Source organism: Chelmon rostratus, chromosome 5 (assembly GCF_017976325.1).
Source record: "Chelmon rostratus isolate fCheRos1 chromosome 5, fCheRos1.pri, whole genome shotgun sequence".
In the NCBI taxonomy this organism is placed as follows: Eukaryota; Metazoa; Chordata; class Actinopteri; order Chaetodontiformes; family Chaetodontidae; genus Chelmon; species Chelmon rostratus.
The window spans coordinates 14,528,334-14,548,045 of record NC_055662.1 but is presented as its reverse complement, the minus strand read 5'-3'; the positions used below and the strand labels follow the sequence as shown (position 1 = coordinate 14,548,045).

At 39.9% G+C, this 19,712-nt stretch overlaps 1 protein-coding gene across 1 annotated transcript in view; it reads right to left on the bottom strand.

The window, feature by feature from the left end:
* LOC121606407 (ADP-ribosylation factor-like protein 15) overlaps window positions 1-17,709 on the bottom strand; it is a 102,408-nt gene extending 84,699 nt beyond the window's left edge. Inside the window, exon 1 of the mRNA XM_041936713.1 lies at window positions 17,377-17,709. Coding sequence (XP_041792647.1) covers window positions 17,377-17,388 — 12 coding nt within the window. The 5' untranslated portion in view covers window positions 17,389-17,709. The remainder of the gene's footprint in view (window positions 1-17,376) is intronic.
* Between the last annotated feature and the right edge of the window lie 2,003 nt (window positions 17,710-19,712).

The window sequence follows — 19,712 nt, the reverse complement described above, 5'->3', positions numbered from 1 at the left end:
GTCTGACAAAACCTCTTAAATCCAAGCTCTTGGAAAATCTAAATTACAAACATTTTCCCTCAATTGCTCTGGATGTAAACTAGTAAAAGCCCACAATTACAGCTGCAAACACATTTGGCAAGTGCTCGTCATGCAGTAATCGTCACTGGAAACTGACCCCAAGCGCTGGAAAAAAACAGTCTCTCTTTGAATCAATACCCGCTTCTGTGGAACGGTTCCAATATAAAAGTGTGTATTCAATCAAAGGTGCCATTGGAAAAAAATCTACACCAACAGTAAGCTTGGCTCATGTGTGCCAGCTCCAAGTTGTTAGATAAAATGACAATCGACCACAAACAGATGAAAGACCTCTTTTCAAACACTCAATCATATTCCACCACAACCTGCTGCTACCTTCAAGTTTGATAAACACAAAAACGAACGCCAGCATTTATCAAGGGAAAGGTTTTAATGGCTGAGAAATAAGAATAGAAATTAGGCAGGTTCTCAGCAGGGACAGTCACACACAGTTTTTTTTTTTCGTAAAAAGCTAATTATTTCAAATGGCAGGTCATGCGGTTTTCAAAGGGATACAAAAAAAAGATTGCGAAATGCGGTTTCTTGCAAGCAAAGTTAAGATCATAGATATGCCAGCAGAACAATCTGAGGTAACACCAACACAGAGAACGAATTAACATTAAATTGCAGGTGACTTCTTGGGGGATACGGATCTTAAAAATAAAGCAGGAAAGAGGCAATTAGGAAATGTCAGACATAATGGGTTGGTTGTGTAGTTACTGTTGTGAAGGTTGGCGCTGTCACTCGATTATTCTCTCAGCTTTATTTAGTTTATGTTTTGGAGTGTATTCGGCAGCTCACCAAATGAGCAGCAAATATTTCTGCCTCTTTGTTTCAGCTACCAAGCTGCAGGTGAGTAACACAGGGATCACGATGTGAGGTTTTCATTGGATCCTCACACATAACACTATTACAATTAGGGCAGCGACTAACAGTTATTTTTATTATTAATCCATATTTCTCTCAATTATTTTCACAATTTAATCACTGCCTGCCACAGGTTCCAAGGTGATATCTTCGAAAAGCTTGTTTTGTCCGACTAGCGATCAAAAAAGACAAAGAAAGGCAACAAATTCATAGAACTGAGAATCTGGAACCAAGTGACTTGTTATTTTTACTAGAAAAATGGCTTAGACAATTAATCGATTAGCTCTAATAACGATAACAATACTTTCACACTAGACCTTACTTAGTGTCACATTCCACAATATCAATATGTAGTACAACATAGTATATCACTGATCACCCCTCATCACTGATCAACACAGACACGGATAAATCTAAACCAAAGGTTGAACTTGAAAAACGTGAAAAACTTTGAAATCGATAAAAGAATGATTATGGAAACAATTTGTAAGGATACAACAGCAGAAAGATCAATGCTGCTGCTTTTATACATGTAGTCACAGTCTACATTTAGAAAAAAAATGTATTCCCTTGGTTTGGGGACTAACAATGACTGGTAGCCTGATTGTAAAAAGAGAGAGGCCCTCTGGCTTGGATCACTAAAGGAATTTGCAGCCCACTCATGTGTTACAATGTCTTGTGGATAAGCATATTACAATATGTGCTTCGAGCCCTGAGCTCAGTGTGAAGATGGGTCCTCGTCGTGTCATGGGGACAAAGACTATTGTATAAGAGAAAAATGCTTTAAGGCGTCTCACAACAAAAGCCTTTACATTCAAAAGCCATCCAAAATATAGGCCAGCAGAACAGATTTATGCAACGTGTAAACAGAACAATCATTACATATCACAAAGGTGTAACAAATACACATTTTGTATTGAAACTGCATTTGAATTATGACTGAACCTATTTGTTGTAATAACATTTAAAGGCTCCCTCCACTAACAAGACGTTTGGCCATTACCATTACTGTTTTCATAATTGCCTGCTGAAGGGGGAAAGCTTCTCTGCGTTGTCGAATAAGTAACTTACATGAGATGTGGAGATTAGAAACCTCCGGTACACTTACACTGAGATTGAACTTCTCAGTGAAGTAGGAGATGCCTTGTAGTTAAACTTTTGACATGAAGAGTATTTGTGCATTTACAGATTCTGTTTTCAATGGGGGGAAAAAAGTATTGGAAAAACCATATCAAGTACAAATTATTATTCAAAACCAATGTTTTTCAGTTTCTTCTCCCCGCTCGGTTAAATGGATCAAACCAAATTGTCTCACTGGCAAAAGAACATCACTTATTTCTAGATATTCAAAATATTCTGTTGATCCCAAAGGGCACTGTCTTCTAAAATGATCACAGTGTCATGGTAGCCACATTGCAAGCTCCAGGGCCTCAAATGAATCTGAAAAATGTGCATGTATTGTTGATGTTTTATTCATTTGCACTGTCGCATTACAAACGCATCAGAACACAAAAAGTAAATTGGACTTATAAGTACTTCATGTATTAGACAGATTAGATTTGGACCGCCATAGAGCCTGGAGGCTTCAAAACTACTCCAATCAAATCTTTTTGCCATCATTTTGCCACCACAGCTCAATGAACTATGTCCAAAAGCCACAAAACTGAGTTGTGTGTCATTTCCTGTGATCAATAATATTAAGTTAACACTCAAAACTAACTGCTCGTCAGTTGTCATGACTGAAGCAGTTGATTGGTGGCCCCCTTTTTACACATGCTCAAATAGCAAGAACTGCAGCAGAAGATGCTGCTGATTTTATTTTAAAACTATAAACATGCTTATTTTTGACACACACTAATTGTCCTACATGTTTGTGTCCTGCTTCTGTTGCTTTTCCGCTCTATTATGGTCTGAATTGTTCATTTTAACTTCCAAACATTTGCTTGCCATTGACCCTGCTCTGCTACTTACTGCCTCACGGTTTTGGTTGTGAGAATCCAGCCCATAGTCTGACTGTTAAGACATGCAGCTGCAGTTTTACAGTTTTGTGCTGGATTTGCAATATCACAAGATCATACGAGCCGAAAATCTTCACATTATATGTTTGTGGCCAAATCGCAGTCGTTTCAGACCCTCGTGTGAGGGACTGCTGGCAGCTATGGGCAGGCGTGGTTTACGTGTGACAACAGTGAGAGAAGCAACTGTTTGTCTGAAAAAGAGCTTGGTGGATGCTGCTATAGAATCAGAACTGGAGAGTGTTCATTGAAAAAGGAGCAAAGAACGGCACTGAAGGCTTTTCTTGATGGAAAAGAAGTCCCACAACAACATATGGTTCGTTGGTCTGATTGGTGCCCTTTTCCAAACAGTTCCCAAGGATGGCTTCCCAGATGGTTCTGTGCAATAACCCTTCTGGTGCAACAAGTTAGCTGGATAGAACTACACCTCTGACAACAATCAATCATATAGTCCACCAAATACAGCAACTTAATTGGCATGACTACTGCAAAATAAGTGCTACTAGAAAGGATGTGGTCTTGAAAAAAATTCCTGGTATACATGGTACACAAAGGCCAAACAGCCAATAGATCTCCAGCAGGAAGTTGTTCTTTGCAGTTTCCCAAACAACCAGAGCTAAATCCCACCCCAAAATGTCCTTGGCGCAACAAAGAAAATCAGTAAGCATTGGCATCCGGGTTTTAGGAAGCAGTACTCGATAGTGGGTGGGTGACCCTTGGTGATCTCTCAATCATCCTCCGGCCAGGTCCTGTGGTTATTTTGAAGTGTGGGATATTCATGGCCCAGGATGGGGCAATGGCTGCTCCCATCCTGCCTTTCAAAAGAGCGGAAGAAGGTGGGAAATGTACGCTGCTTACACACTGAGAAGAATGGTTTATTTACTGTGCAGAAAGTTTTCTGTGACATAATAGGCATCACAAAAACAATAACTCTTTGGGATTAATGAATCCCAAGGGCTTAAAAATAGTCTACACAGACATTCGAATAGAATTCTGAAGGTCTATATGAGCTCAAAGAAGCTTTGTGACACAATTTCAAATATATATATATATATATATATATATAATAATAAAAACAAATCTATACAGTTAACAAAATTCCAACAAAAAAATAATTTGGAACATCTAGGGTTCTATGCTCAGGTTATGTTGAGTGGATTACACCCAACCCCTGAGGTATCTCAAGATAAGAGAGCTAAAAATACCTCTTCCTCAAAACAGGATGACTTTTTTTGTCAGTTTTTTTGTTTTCTGTCAACAGTTTCAAAGTCAGGTAAAGGGACTTCCTCTAAAAACTGCTGTTGGAATTTCTTCTTGTGACCTAAAGTTTTCCTTTTAATAGATTATACCCAAATGTACTCAGAAAACAGCTGCACCACCACAGAATTTCTAGATCTATCATACATAAAAACAAGTTTTTCAATTTTTAATTTTTTTTCAACAGAGTGGGTAAAGCTCAGGTTAATAACACAACAGTTCATCAGTGCTTGCTGCTGGTACAGACATAGCATCTGGTCACTGACACTACAGGGGCCTTCTAGATGAGGTGCTATCATCCTAATCAGTGTCAACCTACAATCTCTCTCAGAAGTGATAATGAAACTGCTGTAGAACTGTATAGCAGCTTGACAAAAATATGTCTCTATGTTAACAGGTTGGAGATATCTCAACATGAATAATGCTATAAAATATAATGTATAATGCATTCTATACATTATATTTTGATGAGTTATTTCAATTTAAAACTGTTATAATATAACTAGCCAACACTTATTTAAAACAAATAAGCCCCCAGAGAGCACAAATCTGGAAACTGCTATGCAAATACACCTTGTTTTGGAGAGCATGCCCTTGTTTTGGAATTTTTGCATGCATATTCCATTACAAATGAAGACTGTTCACAGCAGAAATTTAACGTCATTGCTGAAAGAGCACCGTGGTCAATCATTTGTGTTTTCCCACTTTGAACACTCACCAAGGGGTCTTTTTGAACTTTGAAGCCATTTGGCAAAGTCGAGCAGTTATCTATTCAAATCCAAGCAGGCATGACAACAGTGGTACAGGAGCAATCCTGTTATTATGTTTCAAGCTGGGCTGAACTGTTTTAACGCAGAGTCAGGGATCCACATCAAATAAATAATTGTGGTTTAAAATCAAATGTGCTGAGGAAAAGATAACTGTAACAGCTAGCTGTTAGTTAGCTTAGCTTTCTAACAAAAATATTCATTAACAATTTAACTTTAACAGACCAACTTTAACAGACCTTAATGCAGAGTAAAAAATATACAAGCAATGTCAACATTTACTACGCTTCAGCTCCACAAAAAATACTGATCAGAACCATGAATGATATTCTGACTGATTGATAGACCCTTCAGTGGACTGGTCTCGATTCTAAAGGCCAATTTGAAAAAGAAAAAAAAGGAGAGGAGACTGGGGGGGATAACAACCACAACTCTGATATGAAAAGATAACAGGAGGAGGTGGCTGCTCACAGCTGATGAGTGGAGACAAACATTTCTAAGGCCTGTGGTAACAGGAAAAGAGTAAGCCCTATGCAGTGACACAGCGCGGAAACCCAGGAGACAAGAAGGAACAAAACATCCTCGCAACACTCTGCCTACTCAGGTGTCAAATACAGCCTTCAGCAAGAGACTGATAAATGGATCAAGTAAAATGATACAGAGACACTGGTATCCTGCACTATTTCTCAAAGGAGAAGAATTTGTAATGTTCAAGTGCATGGCAGAACAATGTACAGCCGTTGCTTTCTTGCAATGATGCATAAACTCAAATTAATCTTTCTTTCTGATGCAATTGCTTGACTTGGTTTTGTAACTGCACACGGTCCAGTTATGTATTAAAATAATTTAAATAGACCACCATATAAACTATAAAACAGAAAGAACAACACAACGGTATTTTGGTACTGTACAAACTTACTTTCATATTGTAAACAGGATGCAGGTGTTACCACTGTGGTGGCAGCTGTACATAACACAACTTTAAGATGCACTGTTCTTTATTTTTTCATTTTCATAACCTGTCAGCCCATAACATTGTCCATGACATGAGTCGCTCAAAATCAAAAAATGTGAAAAGTACTGTCATCTGCATACAATACTGTAGCAAGTGTACCACTGACAACTATCTGCATAACCTTTTTATGCAGAGTAAACTTGATAACAATAGCTTTCAGCTGTCACCACTGTCAAATAAAAAGAAATGGTCATTCTAGTTCCTGCTTTGTTGCAGCCTCAGTGTTGTTTCAGGTTTTAGGTGCTATGCAACCTTGTGTAGGGCTCCAATGTGCATCTTAACTTCAGTTAGGTTATTCTCATCATGCACACACCATTGACTTTCTTTCCAAATTAAACAGGAACCAGGCTTGAGACATTTGGTGTGAATGATGCTGCCTGGGCCTGGGGGTCAGAGCTGGCAAATCAGAGGAGCAGCCATTTTCCACTCCATTAATAACCTAATGAGGTGACCACGAAGTGCCTAATATGATCATTTAGACCTTTAATGGTTAAGGCGTCCTGCACAGACAGGGTCCAGAGAACAGTAGCTATGGCACCAACAGCACACGGTCACTTATACCATTTGCCAACGGCACCTGCGGTTACCAAGAAATTAACCAAAATCTAACTGCAGTCTTGCACAGAAAAATCACGCAGGCTGATTTATGCTACAGTTTGTGTTCTAGGGTTCTAATGCGATCTAGGGTATAATTCTTAAAATGCGCCCATGGCCCAATGACAACTGTGTGGGCCCCGAACGTCACATGAAATAAATTCATTACATGTTTATCAGCCGTGGTCCGTTTCTAATATTTTCACTTCAATAGCCTACATTTCATACACTAATTGGCTACAGTGTGTCAAACTGTGCACCCCTACAAAGGGTCAGGTTAGGAATGACAACTTGTACAAGGCTAATGGTTGCATGGCAACTAGTGGCACTTTGTGTCGTGGGAATTACGTTCTGTCATCAATGCAAGTGTTGTTAACCAAAGTTAGCAATTACGGTGGACAACTCTGCAAATTCATGTGGAAGTGAGATGGAAAAGCCACCAAGGAAAAAAACCCTGTGTGGTTCAAGAGAAAAGGATGTTTCTTGAAAAATGGATAAACTCGAATTCCATGCTCAAGAAATTTAAGTTAAACGCCATGAGACCCTTCACAAATCCTGCAGCACATTCATGGGTGAAGAGTGCAAATGTTAGGTTGAACAGTTTCAATGAGGCTTATCTGCCCAACACTCAGTCTTCACAAATCTCAATTCTCCTGTGCTGCTGAAGAAGCTTTCTGGCCTCTTGACTTTTATTAGGTAAATTATTGGTTTTGGAATTATTTTGTTTTATGTGTGCATTTTTCCAGCCCTCAATCATATATATCCCTAATTTGGTACTTTGGCACTCTTTAAACATTTAGCTTTAAACTTAGTCTCAAACTCATCTGGTGAAACCTACAGTGACAACAATAACTCCGGGTGGGCTGAGCTGGATTTATGGCTTGGGGTTTAGAAATAGTTCAGCGTCAGACTTCACATGTGGATAGCATCACTGCAACGCTAAATGGGTGTACTGAAGTTGATAAGGACATTTGATGCGCCACATACTTTGATGTACGGGCGACAGTGGGAAGGTTAATGAATGTGGGACTGTTCTGCGCAGTAGCCTTACTCATGTTGTTCCATTCACTGACATTGTGATAGCATGCTTCATGCTAAGCAGAAGGTTTGAAGTGTGTTAAAAAGGAGAATATAACTGAGCTTCTTTTACCCCCACATGCTTCATGCTGCCTTCATTCAGCACAGCATCAGAAACTTGGAGAAAACACAGCCTGTCAATCACAGTTACTGCTGTCCCCACATGGAATCTACGTAGCTGCAATAGCCTCATACATTTTTGAGGAGGCACACGTCAGATACTGTGTAGCCTACAGTGTAGCTTAGAGCCTAAACACGTCTGCATTGGATATGGTTTAACACAGAAGTATAAATAAAGCTTTTGCCTCCACTTTTACCAACTTAGAAAAACTCTGTATTTCTTTTTTCCTGACATTATGACTCGGATGACAAACAGTCAATGTATATGATCTGATCAATTATTCAGCTGCTGAATCAGACAGATGCTTTGCATATTGAGCATTATTTTCCTTTTTATTCTTTCATTTTTTTATCTAGTACACTAGTTTCTATGCACATGTGTATCTATTTTTAAATGCAAATAACTATTTAACAAACTGCTCAATAAATGTGGCTTTTACTGTGTGATGCAATGCCACTACTTGTTTTCCTTAAAGTTTAATAAGCCTAACATGCTGTCATAAAAATGGAAGAATTCCTTCTGAGTTTAGAAGAGGAGCTGTTTACTTCAGGTAAGCCTCCACTATAAAATCCTGCACCAAACCCTGCTGGGATAACAGTGATAACAGTAGCACAAGGGTTGTGCAGGTGCATTGGAATACTGGAAAAAATAGCGACAGTGGCATTTACATTAACATCACATAACTATTCCTACTCTGGATGGAAAGGTAAATGGTATGCAATGCAAACAAAGAATACAACTACTGCAATTTGGCAGCATTTTGGGGTTGTACCAAATGGCCAAACACCTTGAGATTACTGCGTTAACGTGATGTTTGGGGACACTTTTAGGCTAACAGGGTATGGTATTGAATGGGACAAGCACAGACTATATGATACAGCAAGTTCTGTGGGTTCCTGACACTGGCAATGCTGCTCAGTCATCTGCTACGGTTTGATAGGCATTACTGACATCTTGATTACACAGACTGATGATAAGTATTGTATGATATTGGCAAAAGTCGAATATGCTGTCTTTTCTGCTATTTTTAGTGCGCACAGTGTGAGTGGGTGACTTTACAGAGAACAATCAGCGGGAACATGGGAGAGTCTGAAGCGCCAAAAACAGAGAGATTACACCCAGTCATAACAAGAATGGTTTGTTATTAATACAGAGCCGGTTCAGAAATAGGGACAATAAACCTAAACAGCAAAGCGTACTGTAAATCTGGTGTGAAATGACATGAAATAAATGATTACGTCGGTGCAAAGAAACAAGAAAAGCCTTTCTTGATTTTCCCAGTGGCACAGCTTATTCGGAATCAACGCCACTGTCAAGATTGAATTTCTGATGCTAAATGGATGAAGGATTTGGCCTCACAAGTTTGTTTTTAATCATAACATGGCAATAAATTTGAATTGCAGAAATGCGACAGCAGTGGGAATGGATCATATCATTCCTTCACACATGTTGGGGTTTGATTTTGCACACCACTGTACAGGATAATGTGATGACTCAGCAGGGGGTTGAATCTCAATGCCTGCAAGCCAGTAAAAACAACGATTCCTTTGAACTTCTCCATGGTAGCCTTATACTTATATTGATCCCCATTTTAAGCACTCCCACGGTATATGTTAGTGAGGGTCTGAAAACTAACTAATAGGGTCCAAGGGGGATTAAATGTTCTTTTCACGTGCATGGAATGCACTGATTTCACAGTTTCAAAAGAGTTTAAAGATAATATTTTTTTATAAAGTTCATCAAAATTTTATGTTGTCATTTTATGGGGGACATGTTTGGAGGTTCTTAGTAAACTGTATTCTTTTGCACATCTGGCAACACCTGATCAACTATAACACATATATATATATATATACACACACACACACATGCATAATGTACATGCATTCGTTGTCCCCAGAGGATAAAGCCTACTGACTGATGTATCCACACGTAAGTAAGAAAACCTAATTTGAGCCTTGAGTGAAACAGTTCACAGCTGAGCAACCAGTGGACGTTATGAATAACCATTCTATCAAAAGGTCCACAGTGGTTGGTCATGTCAAACTGCCTCTAAATATAGCTAATAGCAGCATTTGTTGTGATTATTATCATCAGCCTTCAAAATCTTCAATATCTTGAGAATTGTCTTTCTACAGTTACTACGGCAACTATCATACTTTTTCAACATTTTCTATAAAAGTCACGAACAGTACTGCCATAGCCTATGCTTGTCATGTACTCTAGCTCTGCACAAGCCTTCTGTTAAACACTCCTATTTCAAAATAAGCCTCTGTTATTGTTCATTGAGAAAGCTTCACCAGCTGGTTAGGGAATAAGAGGGGACCTGACAATACGCAACATGAGTCATCAGCCCTGGTTAAAATACAACTATTTAAAAACATGTTACGAGAAAGAAAATCTGAAGGGCAGCAGTGTGCCCTTAAAGTTAGACTATTTCTTACTCAATATGATTACATATACTTACTTAGTGTGCACATTGATCAATGAATCAATGAGTGTAAAGGAGACTATCATAGATACAGTCAATGCTGCAGCATTACTGAACATTAATTTTTAACCACTTTCACAAAAGTGTCATCGCAACAAAACAAAAACAACTTCAATGACATTTCCACCACGGTCTCTGTAGCATAATATTCATGGATCCATTCATACCTGCACTGTACTTAAGACTGCCAGAACTAAAACCATTGACCAAGCCAGTTGCTAGGAGCTGCAGGAAAAAAGAGACCATAATCTGTCTTTGTTTCTATTCTCAGAGAAACTGCCTTTTCTCAAAGACTGCTTGTTCTCCTTAGCTTTCATTTACATCTCACAATACTGACGTCCACCAGTTCCACCTTAATATTATGTGAACACCCACTCAAATGAATCGGAGCGTACTCTCCATTCAGTGACCAAGCAACGGTGGAGCAGCAGCTGCTGTTGCTTGGTCAGTATCTGGTTAAAACACGAGGACAGATTCAACCACGGTGAAACTAAGTTAACAGCATTCGATCCAGCATACGCTCAACACAGCACGTCCCTGCCATTCTCGAACAAAACAGACAGCAGCTTGTGTGCATTTTCTTACCGTGTAAAGCCCAATCCTGCACAAGGCAAGGGAGAGCTGCATGTGCTCCGACATTGTCCTCAGCAACAAGCGTAACCCCCGGCAACAAACAAGCCAAGCCTCTGGAGTAAGTGAATGGATGGAGGAGGATCAGGGGTAGCGGAGCACAACAATGTCAGGTCAACAACATGAGTCCAGCCCTTCACCGTCTCGCTGTCAACAGCCCATGTCCACAAGCCATTTCTTTTTAAATCTGAGCTTTACAGACGGGTTTTGTAAGGGTGTAGATGAACATGATTGAAGGCTGTCTTGTGTTTACTCCCCGGGTTCATTCATAGAAAGATAAAAAACTATTGCCACAAGGATCAGCGGACAGACACAAGCTCGAGATTAGTTTGTGAGGATCTCTCTCTCTCCACAGAGATTAAGGGCTCAGTGACAACTGGGGATCCAGAATAAGACTACAAATTGGATTAGTCACCATTACCCACCCACATGCTATGCCCATACTGTACGCACAGCTTCATAAAGTATGAAAACCATTGCTGTCTATGTATGGAGGAGGATGAAGGGATGGACCACTTGAGCTTACAGCGATCACGGGGATTTCAATAACTGTTGTGGGACGCTTTGTCGGAAGTCAGTCTGCTCAGGGAGAACCGTGAGTCATGTTCAAATAGCTTGTTTTGGTCAGCTCAGCTGTCTAGTTGCTGCTACCATTTGCTGACAGTTATAAGATAGAGTGTTAACTGTAATGCAATGAGGCTATGTGACAATTAGTTACACCAGCAATAGGCAGGTTAAATTTAAATTGATCACATTTTTAAACAATGCAACTATCGTGAGGCTGCGTGCAACATAGAATTCAATCTAAACTGTGCCGATAATAAACCAAGTCGCAGTTGCATTGCACCTGGTATGCCATGGCAGCAATTCAAACTTTGACCATAAAGAATGACAATAGGACAAAGACAATTGGCTCCGTCCTCACTGCGGTAAAATGCTGCTCTATTTAGCATTTTATAACTCCAAGCTCAACAGCTGAGAGAAAACATCATCACAGGCTGAATTTGGTATGTTGTCCCATCCATCGAAGTTGGTAAAGAACAAGTCATGATTTCATTATACTACATCCATAAATCCCTAAATCATTACAGTAAAATATCAGCTGTTTAGTACGATGGTTTCATTCCACAATGCAGTGTATTAGTACTTTTAAGTCTGATGAAGAATTAAACACTTTCTCTTTCCATACAGTACACAGTAGTTTGTACAGTAGATGTCTTTTGCAATGCAACTCCTCATGTAACAAGGCAGCATAATACTAAGTCTACAGTAATTTATTCAGTCTGACTGTAGGTCAGCTTCCTTATGAAAGCCTTGAGTCACTGATACAGCTCTGCTTGTCAAGTGTTTATAGCTTTTATGGACCCATCCTACTACGGAGTCAGATCAGTCTCAACATTAATGCATGCACACAGAAGGATTCACAAATGTACTTTGTGATATATATGAACGATTCTCCCCACATAAATATTTTCCAGTGCACTCAAAATAATAATTATTGTATGCAACCAAAAAACAAACCCACTGAAAAAAATAAGGTTCACAAATGTATTTCTGATGCACACAAAAAAAATCTTGTTTTAAATAAATGTAGCAGATATCTACAAACAAACTGTATGTATTTAAAAGTATTTGCAATTTTCATCAAAAACATATTTGGATGTTGTTACATTTATACACAGACTAACAAACTGCTTGTCATGTGAACTTCACTGCATTTGTGTGTGTGGCTTTTGTGAGATTTATCTGACGAGGCTCAATTCACAAATGTACTTCTTTCAACAGGGAATTATCTGTAGCAGATGGTTTCTTCGGCTTCAGCCATTAATGTAAGCATGGACTCCAGGGTCTCATTTCATGTGATCACATGGTGTTACCAAGGAAGCTCTATAACAACATAGACGACATAAAACTTCCTGAACCATCTCTGATGTTACCTGCAGGCCGACCTCAGCATGGTCTGGCAGCTGCTCTCCACAGATATGTGATAACTCTCCTGTCTTGCATGACTACATGTGTTTGTGTTATGACTGCATTAGCAATACACCTAATGGATGATTCTAGGTTGTCTATCACCATTATGTAACTAAGCTTACGAAAGCTAGTGTTAAATGCCACATCAGTAACTTTGTGAGCATTCAAACATAATAAATCACACACCATAAGACAGTTATCAGTTACCTGTGAACTTCTATTACATTCATTCAATACAAGAAATGTGTGCATCAGAAATTTATTTGCAAACCTTATTTTTTATGTGAATTTGTCTAACTTTTATATACAGAGATAATTATTTTGTATGCATTGTCATATACTTGTTAATTTTTATATTAATCCTGAAATACATTTGCGAATCCTTCTGTGTGCATATGGTGATTGATCTGACTCCATATTCCACAACTCTTCGACAAAAACACCAAATCCCTCCACCTGTCCGTGCCCTTCATATTTGTTTTTCATATTTGTCTTTTACCGAGAAAAAGTAATGACAGTGGTTATAGCCTGCAAGAAAGTAAAGAAAATGGCAGGCAAAAACAAATGTGAAAACAGGTCACTCAATGGTCCATCAAATTATGTGCATGTAAATATAAAAAGGAACTCAAAGTATCTGTGCTTGATCATGATCATAGCATTATGAAATCCCATAAATATTCCCTTATCTCCACCAGCAACACTGATGTTGCTGCAGCCTGAAGATGCTGACTCACTAGCACTCTCCACAGACACAAGGGAATCACTGCAATGAGCTGCTAGCTAGCACACACGAAAACCTGGCTGACAAGCTGCTGGCAGGTCAAAATCAGGGAGGAGGGGGGGGTTCAGGAATGCTGTTGTGCTCTGAAAGGTATTTCACACCAGACCTGGAGGCTATGCACTTTATATAAAACGGCAGGTTTAAGGAACTCTGGCTGACTTGACCAGACTTAAGGTAAATATTAATTCACATTCACTCAAACCAAAACCTGAATAAACCTCCTCCCACCAATGGAGTACGTACATGATTAGCCTAATAACCATGCACATATAGAAGGCTCACGCACATTGCTGAAAGATCTTGTGAGACTGTTGGGGCTCTTATCTGCATACAATAGGTCATTTTTGTTTGCCTCTGAAATGAGCATGGTGGAGACTTCTGCCAGCACCAGGGAGGTGTGGAACACGGTCACATAGAGGACAAAACTGAGAGCAAAAGTAACATCAGCTTTGTATCCCATAGGCTAACAAGCTAGATCCATATGCAGCCAAGAACTTCACATCAGTTTCCTCTGTGTTCAATGGTGAGATGTCAGACTGCTATAGCCTGCTGTGTGTCCTTGGACAGGAGATCTGCTCTGAAATACAGTTGGTCAGCCAAAAACACTGCACGCTTCCACTAAAACAATTTATTTTCATGAGGTGTGATAGTTAGGGCTGCCATAAACAATGGGGTGTCCAGCTAGGCAAATAGGTGAGGCACAGACCACATAACTGCAGTGTCTTGGGGACCTTTGCTGCATGTCATGTTCCTCTCTTTCTCCTTGTTTACTGTCTCATAGCAAATAAAGGCAAAAATGGCAAATGGATCTTTACTTAAACTAACTTTAACATTTTATCCCAAAATGTTTATTCACAATAGAGCTTCAATCAGCCAAACTGGGTCACATTTTTAAAGTTTTAATGCCGTTCCAATCCACATTCAACAACTTCACAAAAAGGAAAAAAGAGACAAAGCAAACAGGTGGCAGGTAGCTTTGGCACCAACTTAAATCTAACTGAAAACAGCTGTTTGGGTAGTCAGTTTGGCCTGACAACACTATTAATAGTAAGGACAGCTGAATAACTGCCTTCTCTGTGGTTTAGCTGCTGTCGAAAATGATTTCTCTTTTCAGGAATATAGAGAGAGTATATACAGGGTTTACCATTACTGCTAAAAATGTACTCACTAGCCAGCTAGTAATATGCAAGGCAAGTCAGCTTTTTCCAAAGGGAACGGCATTTGAAATTCAATTGTGAGGAGCAGTCTTAGCATAATATGGCTAATGTATACATCATCTAGAAAAGAAATCACTTTAGCTGTTATCCTACATTTTTCCTTTCACTAGTCATAGTTAAACCAAATGTTATTCACTCACTCGCATGTGTGCACAACAGAGCATGGATTATCAAAAAGGTTAGTGTTTAATTTTAGCGTAATGTGAAGACAAGCGCACAGATCTGACACTTCATGGTCAATTGTATCAAGCATTTAGCAACACAAATGCATCGCAGTCATCAATACCCAATGCAACTGTTCAACTGAAATCAAGAGACGAGGATATAACATCATTTCATACAACACGTTGCTCTTTTTCCCCGCCTTTCTCTAAATTCTCCTTCTGTTGATTCTTTCTGAACATGAGCCGGATGACCGGAGGTGTGGTCCAGCCTATTAACAGAGGAAGCTCCGTTTAGTTATCTGTCACACCCATCATTGCCATATGGTTTGAGGTCAATGTCTGGTGGTTGCTGCTGCCACTGAATCTTTGTGATAAGTTAATGGCAAATTCCAAAAAAAAAACAAAAAAAACACACACACACTGGTTGTTCTACGCCAGACAAAACCAGTTTCAGTTTCTGTTTTTTTGTTTGTTATTACAGATCCTTTAGGGCAGAGCTCCAAATAGTTTGGTTTTCTTGCATACAAAGTGCCCTCTCTTTTATGTCACTCACAATACGTTCAATGTCATCTGATGATGAAATGTGTAACATGTGAGGGTCCAGGAGTTTGTCACACAGTGCACTTACAATTTGGTAAGATTGTATCATGGCAACAGCTTGCACCAAATTCCTCTGTCAGTGCTGCTGCTGTTTTGTGGGGTCTTTTTTAACACTGCGCTGACCATGCAGGAGTACGGTCCTTCACCATGCTCCACCTCCCAGCTGAAACAGAATCCACCATGGGCCAGATCTGTGCTTCAGTCATAATTCCAAACGCAGTTATTACCCAGCAATGTGCAGTAATTATGTGCTTCCTTTCCTAAATACTTTTTTAGGCCCTACCTGATCTAAAACTTACCTGAAAGCATAGATAAGACTAGCAGAGTTTATCAAAGGCTTAGTGAGAAGTTCCTATTGATTTATAGGAAAGACAGAGACATAGTTCTGGCCTGGGTTTTGTGCCAGGTCTCCAGTGTTTCACAGCAGGAAAGGAGGCCCTGCGCCTATTGAGTGCCTGACCTCCAAGGACAGCCGAGCACTCGGCTCCAGGAGTCCACGGAGTTACAGCTGTGCTTTCCACACAAAACTGTTTGTCACAGAAAATTTCAAATACTCACTTTTTTTTCTCCTCCAAGTATGCAAGCTAAGACTAAACATGCTCAAAACCCGAGCAAAATATACAAGCAATGTGAGCATCTGTGACCAAGAGTAAAACAGGACAGCTGAGAGTAAAATCAGTTTCTGTCATTTCAGGTCACGAGCGTGTGCTCCCTTTGAACACAATGCCTCTTGTGTTTAACTTCGATAGCAAAAACTTTCCATTAACGGAACAGAGATTACAGAATAACTCATGTAAACTATGAACGCGCCACTTTTGTTCCCCACAAGATTTGTTGCTCGCAGGCCAGAAGCCTCAGACAAGCCGGACATGAATCAGTTTGCATTAACTATAGCACAACTGTTCTGGTTCCAGTTGCCGGATGGGACTTTGTAATCTGGACTGGAGAAGCGTCTCAACGAAGCAGAAGTTCAAAGTTCCTTTCAGGTCCCACATCTTGGGAGGCCCATAATAAACAAACCGATAACACTGGGTGGGCAAGTTCCTCTGCATTTCACACTGTCACTCTGTCTCCCCTGTGAAATGACAGGACAATGTCTGTGTGCCATTTTTCCTCTGACTTTATAAATTCCCAGGGAAAGCCGTCAGTTACAGCTTCCTCTCCATTGTTACTTTTTCAGCAGCACCCATCCCATCCCTACAATGTGGGCAAAGGCCCAAAAACCATAATCTCCCAGGCTCAAGCTGGCACAGTGGCCTGGACTGTAATAACTGCTTTGGTCACAGGTATTACAAATATGCAGGGGACTAATGTCTCGAACCAGTACAGTTTTTGAGTGTCACACTTCCAGCGACATCTTGACTCCAAGTAGCCTAATCCAACACACAGTGCTGCTTTATCCTCAGCAGCAAAAGGGAGTTTTGTGGGAAAACAATAGTCTCATGCCACATTACACAGCTAGCAGCACGTCAAAGGTGTCGCCAGTTAGCTAGTTATCGTGTCTCACATGTAAACAGATGGGGGTCTGGGTCAACGAGTTACACCTTGTTCACACAACACTGACAGGCAAAAGCTACAGGCTCGAGCTCACACATTAGCATCAAACAGAAACCGGTACGACACTGAATTGTTGACAGTCATACACCTGGGTGACATCACTGTCTGATATGGAGCCCAACTGGTCAGAAAAGAAACGCTGGGACAAGTCTTTGATTGCAACACGCACATCGTTTCGATACATTTACTCACCAGATAATCCATGTACTATCGCTGACCAGCCACAGCAGCACGAACTGGCTTTGTAGTGATCCCGTTTTTGCTTCAGTGAGTCCAAAATGTAATGGATTTGACCACACGTCGCTTTGTATTCCCCGCCTTTCGACAGCCACAGCTAAATAAAAACCAATCTTTGGTGGGTTTAAAAGCAGGATTTTTCTCGCCGTCTTCTTCACTAACAAGACCAGTTTCGGGACGCGAGCAGGACGAGTTTGTGTACAACGACGAGGGCCGCTGGATTCGTGTGCTTTTTGTGAATAAAGAGCCCCTCGTCCACCGGCTGACTTCCAGTTTTTATCACACAATTATCAGTTGAGTGTTTGGTTGAGGAAACTAGCGAAGCCTACAACGCTACGTCACGCACGTCGCTTTGCGCACGTAGCGTGGTCACATGACCGAACACATGGCGGCTATTTTCATTCAGAGGAGGAATCGCCCCTGACACGATCTTTGTTGAAATCAACTTTATCCTGCATTTCGAGTAGGTGTTCCCGAAGAGCTGAGCGGACACAAGCATTTTATTTAGATTGCAGAAATCATTTGTGGGTCGGATGTGTTCACGGTGATTATTATTATCCAGAGTACTAATACTTAATCTCACTCGTACTGCCGAGTAAAGGAGAAGACTTTGTCACGTCGCCTTGTTAGTGGAAACACCAATGAACAGATCAGCCGGGTTAAAACACTGCAGAGGTGGCGCAGCTGGAGCAGTGTGTCAAGGGGAGAAGGCAGACACACATAAATATACACATATAGAAACACACACACACATATATATATATACATATGTGTAAATATGTATATACACATATGTATATATAAACGTATATACACATGTATGCGTATATATACATGTGTATATGCGTATATACATATATCTACAAGTATATATATGTAGGCTACTTCTTTTCTAAATACGATAAGAGATAAGACAACAGTTGTAAAAGTTGCAAAAGTAGGAAATAGTGCAACTATAAAGATTGTGCCCTTCCTTTAGGCCTATTTAACACCTTTCATTCATACAATAACATCAAAATTGTATAAAACATTTTGACTAATCAATTAATAGGCAGCCAGCACAAACATTAAAATGCAAGAAAACAGGGTAGAATAAAAATAATTTCTAAAAATGTATTAAAAATACAACTTTCCGAAATATTAAATAAAAGCAAGGCAAATTTAAAGCAGGATTTAAAAGGCAGCCTTAAATTGCTTTTTAGAGGAATTCACAGAAGTTAATCACAAAAACAATATTATCATTTTGCCAAAATCTAATTGCATTTCCAACATTGGTATACAGAGTTGTACCAAAATGTATTGCGCCACTAAGAGGCTCTGTATTGAACTGCAATTGCTTTTATTTTCCATTCCGAACAAGTAAAGCAACACCAAAGTAAAGAATCTGAGCTTGTGCCTACATTCGTGCAGTTGCAATTTTCCACAGTATTATCAAGCTTGAAGCGGCACAAAATGCAACAGCCTCTGACATCATACATTACACAATACATAATGAATGAAAGGGGATGACACAGTTAGCGCAAACACAGTTCAAAGTCAAAGACTGGTTCCTCTGAAGCACGTAGGCCTGATCACAGATGTTACAGACACATGAAGGTACATAAAAGAGAGGATGTGCATTTGTCAGATGAATACAAAACCTTGTGATGTGTTAATGGGTATCGAGTGTCAGAGGAGCTCTTGTGTCATCCTGGAGGTGGTTCCTGTATACTTCCAGGATGTGTTGTCCCAATGTTCTCCCAAAAAAGCTACCTATATGAAATTTAAGCATGACAGTATTATGCTAATCTGATTTGCATTACTCCCATTAGCTTTCCCAATCGTCTGGACAGAAAATGCTCTTTGGACTTGGAATGTCATCATGCCAGATAGGACCAAATTAACAAGACAAGAATTTGCAAGGATTATCTAGTGGGAAGCAAACATGGAGCCCAGACAAAGCAATTATGTGGTATCCTCCTGATTAGAGGAACAGTATAAATCATGAGTCTGCTAATGTGATGCAAGCTGCATACTGAAGTAATTCCTGTTCCCTAGACACTGCACTCCTCTTCAATATTTCATGTGCTGTGCTATAAAGGAAATCTCCCTGAACACAGTTAAGTGGAAGGTGACCTGGATGTCCTCTGCACAGGACAGACAGGTATGGAGAATGTACACTAGAAGACTTAATGCTTTTACTTTAATTTGCAGAATTTTTAAGCAGGTGTAAACTGAATGTAGTGGCGTTGTCTTCTTCAGCATATCTGACCGAGTCCAATGTGAGAAAAGCGACCTCTGGTGGCCAATAG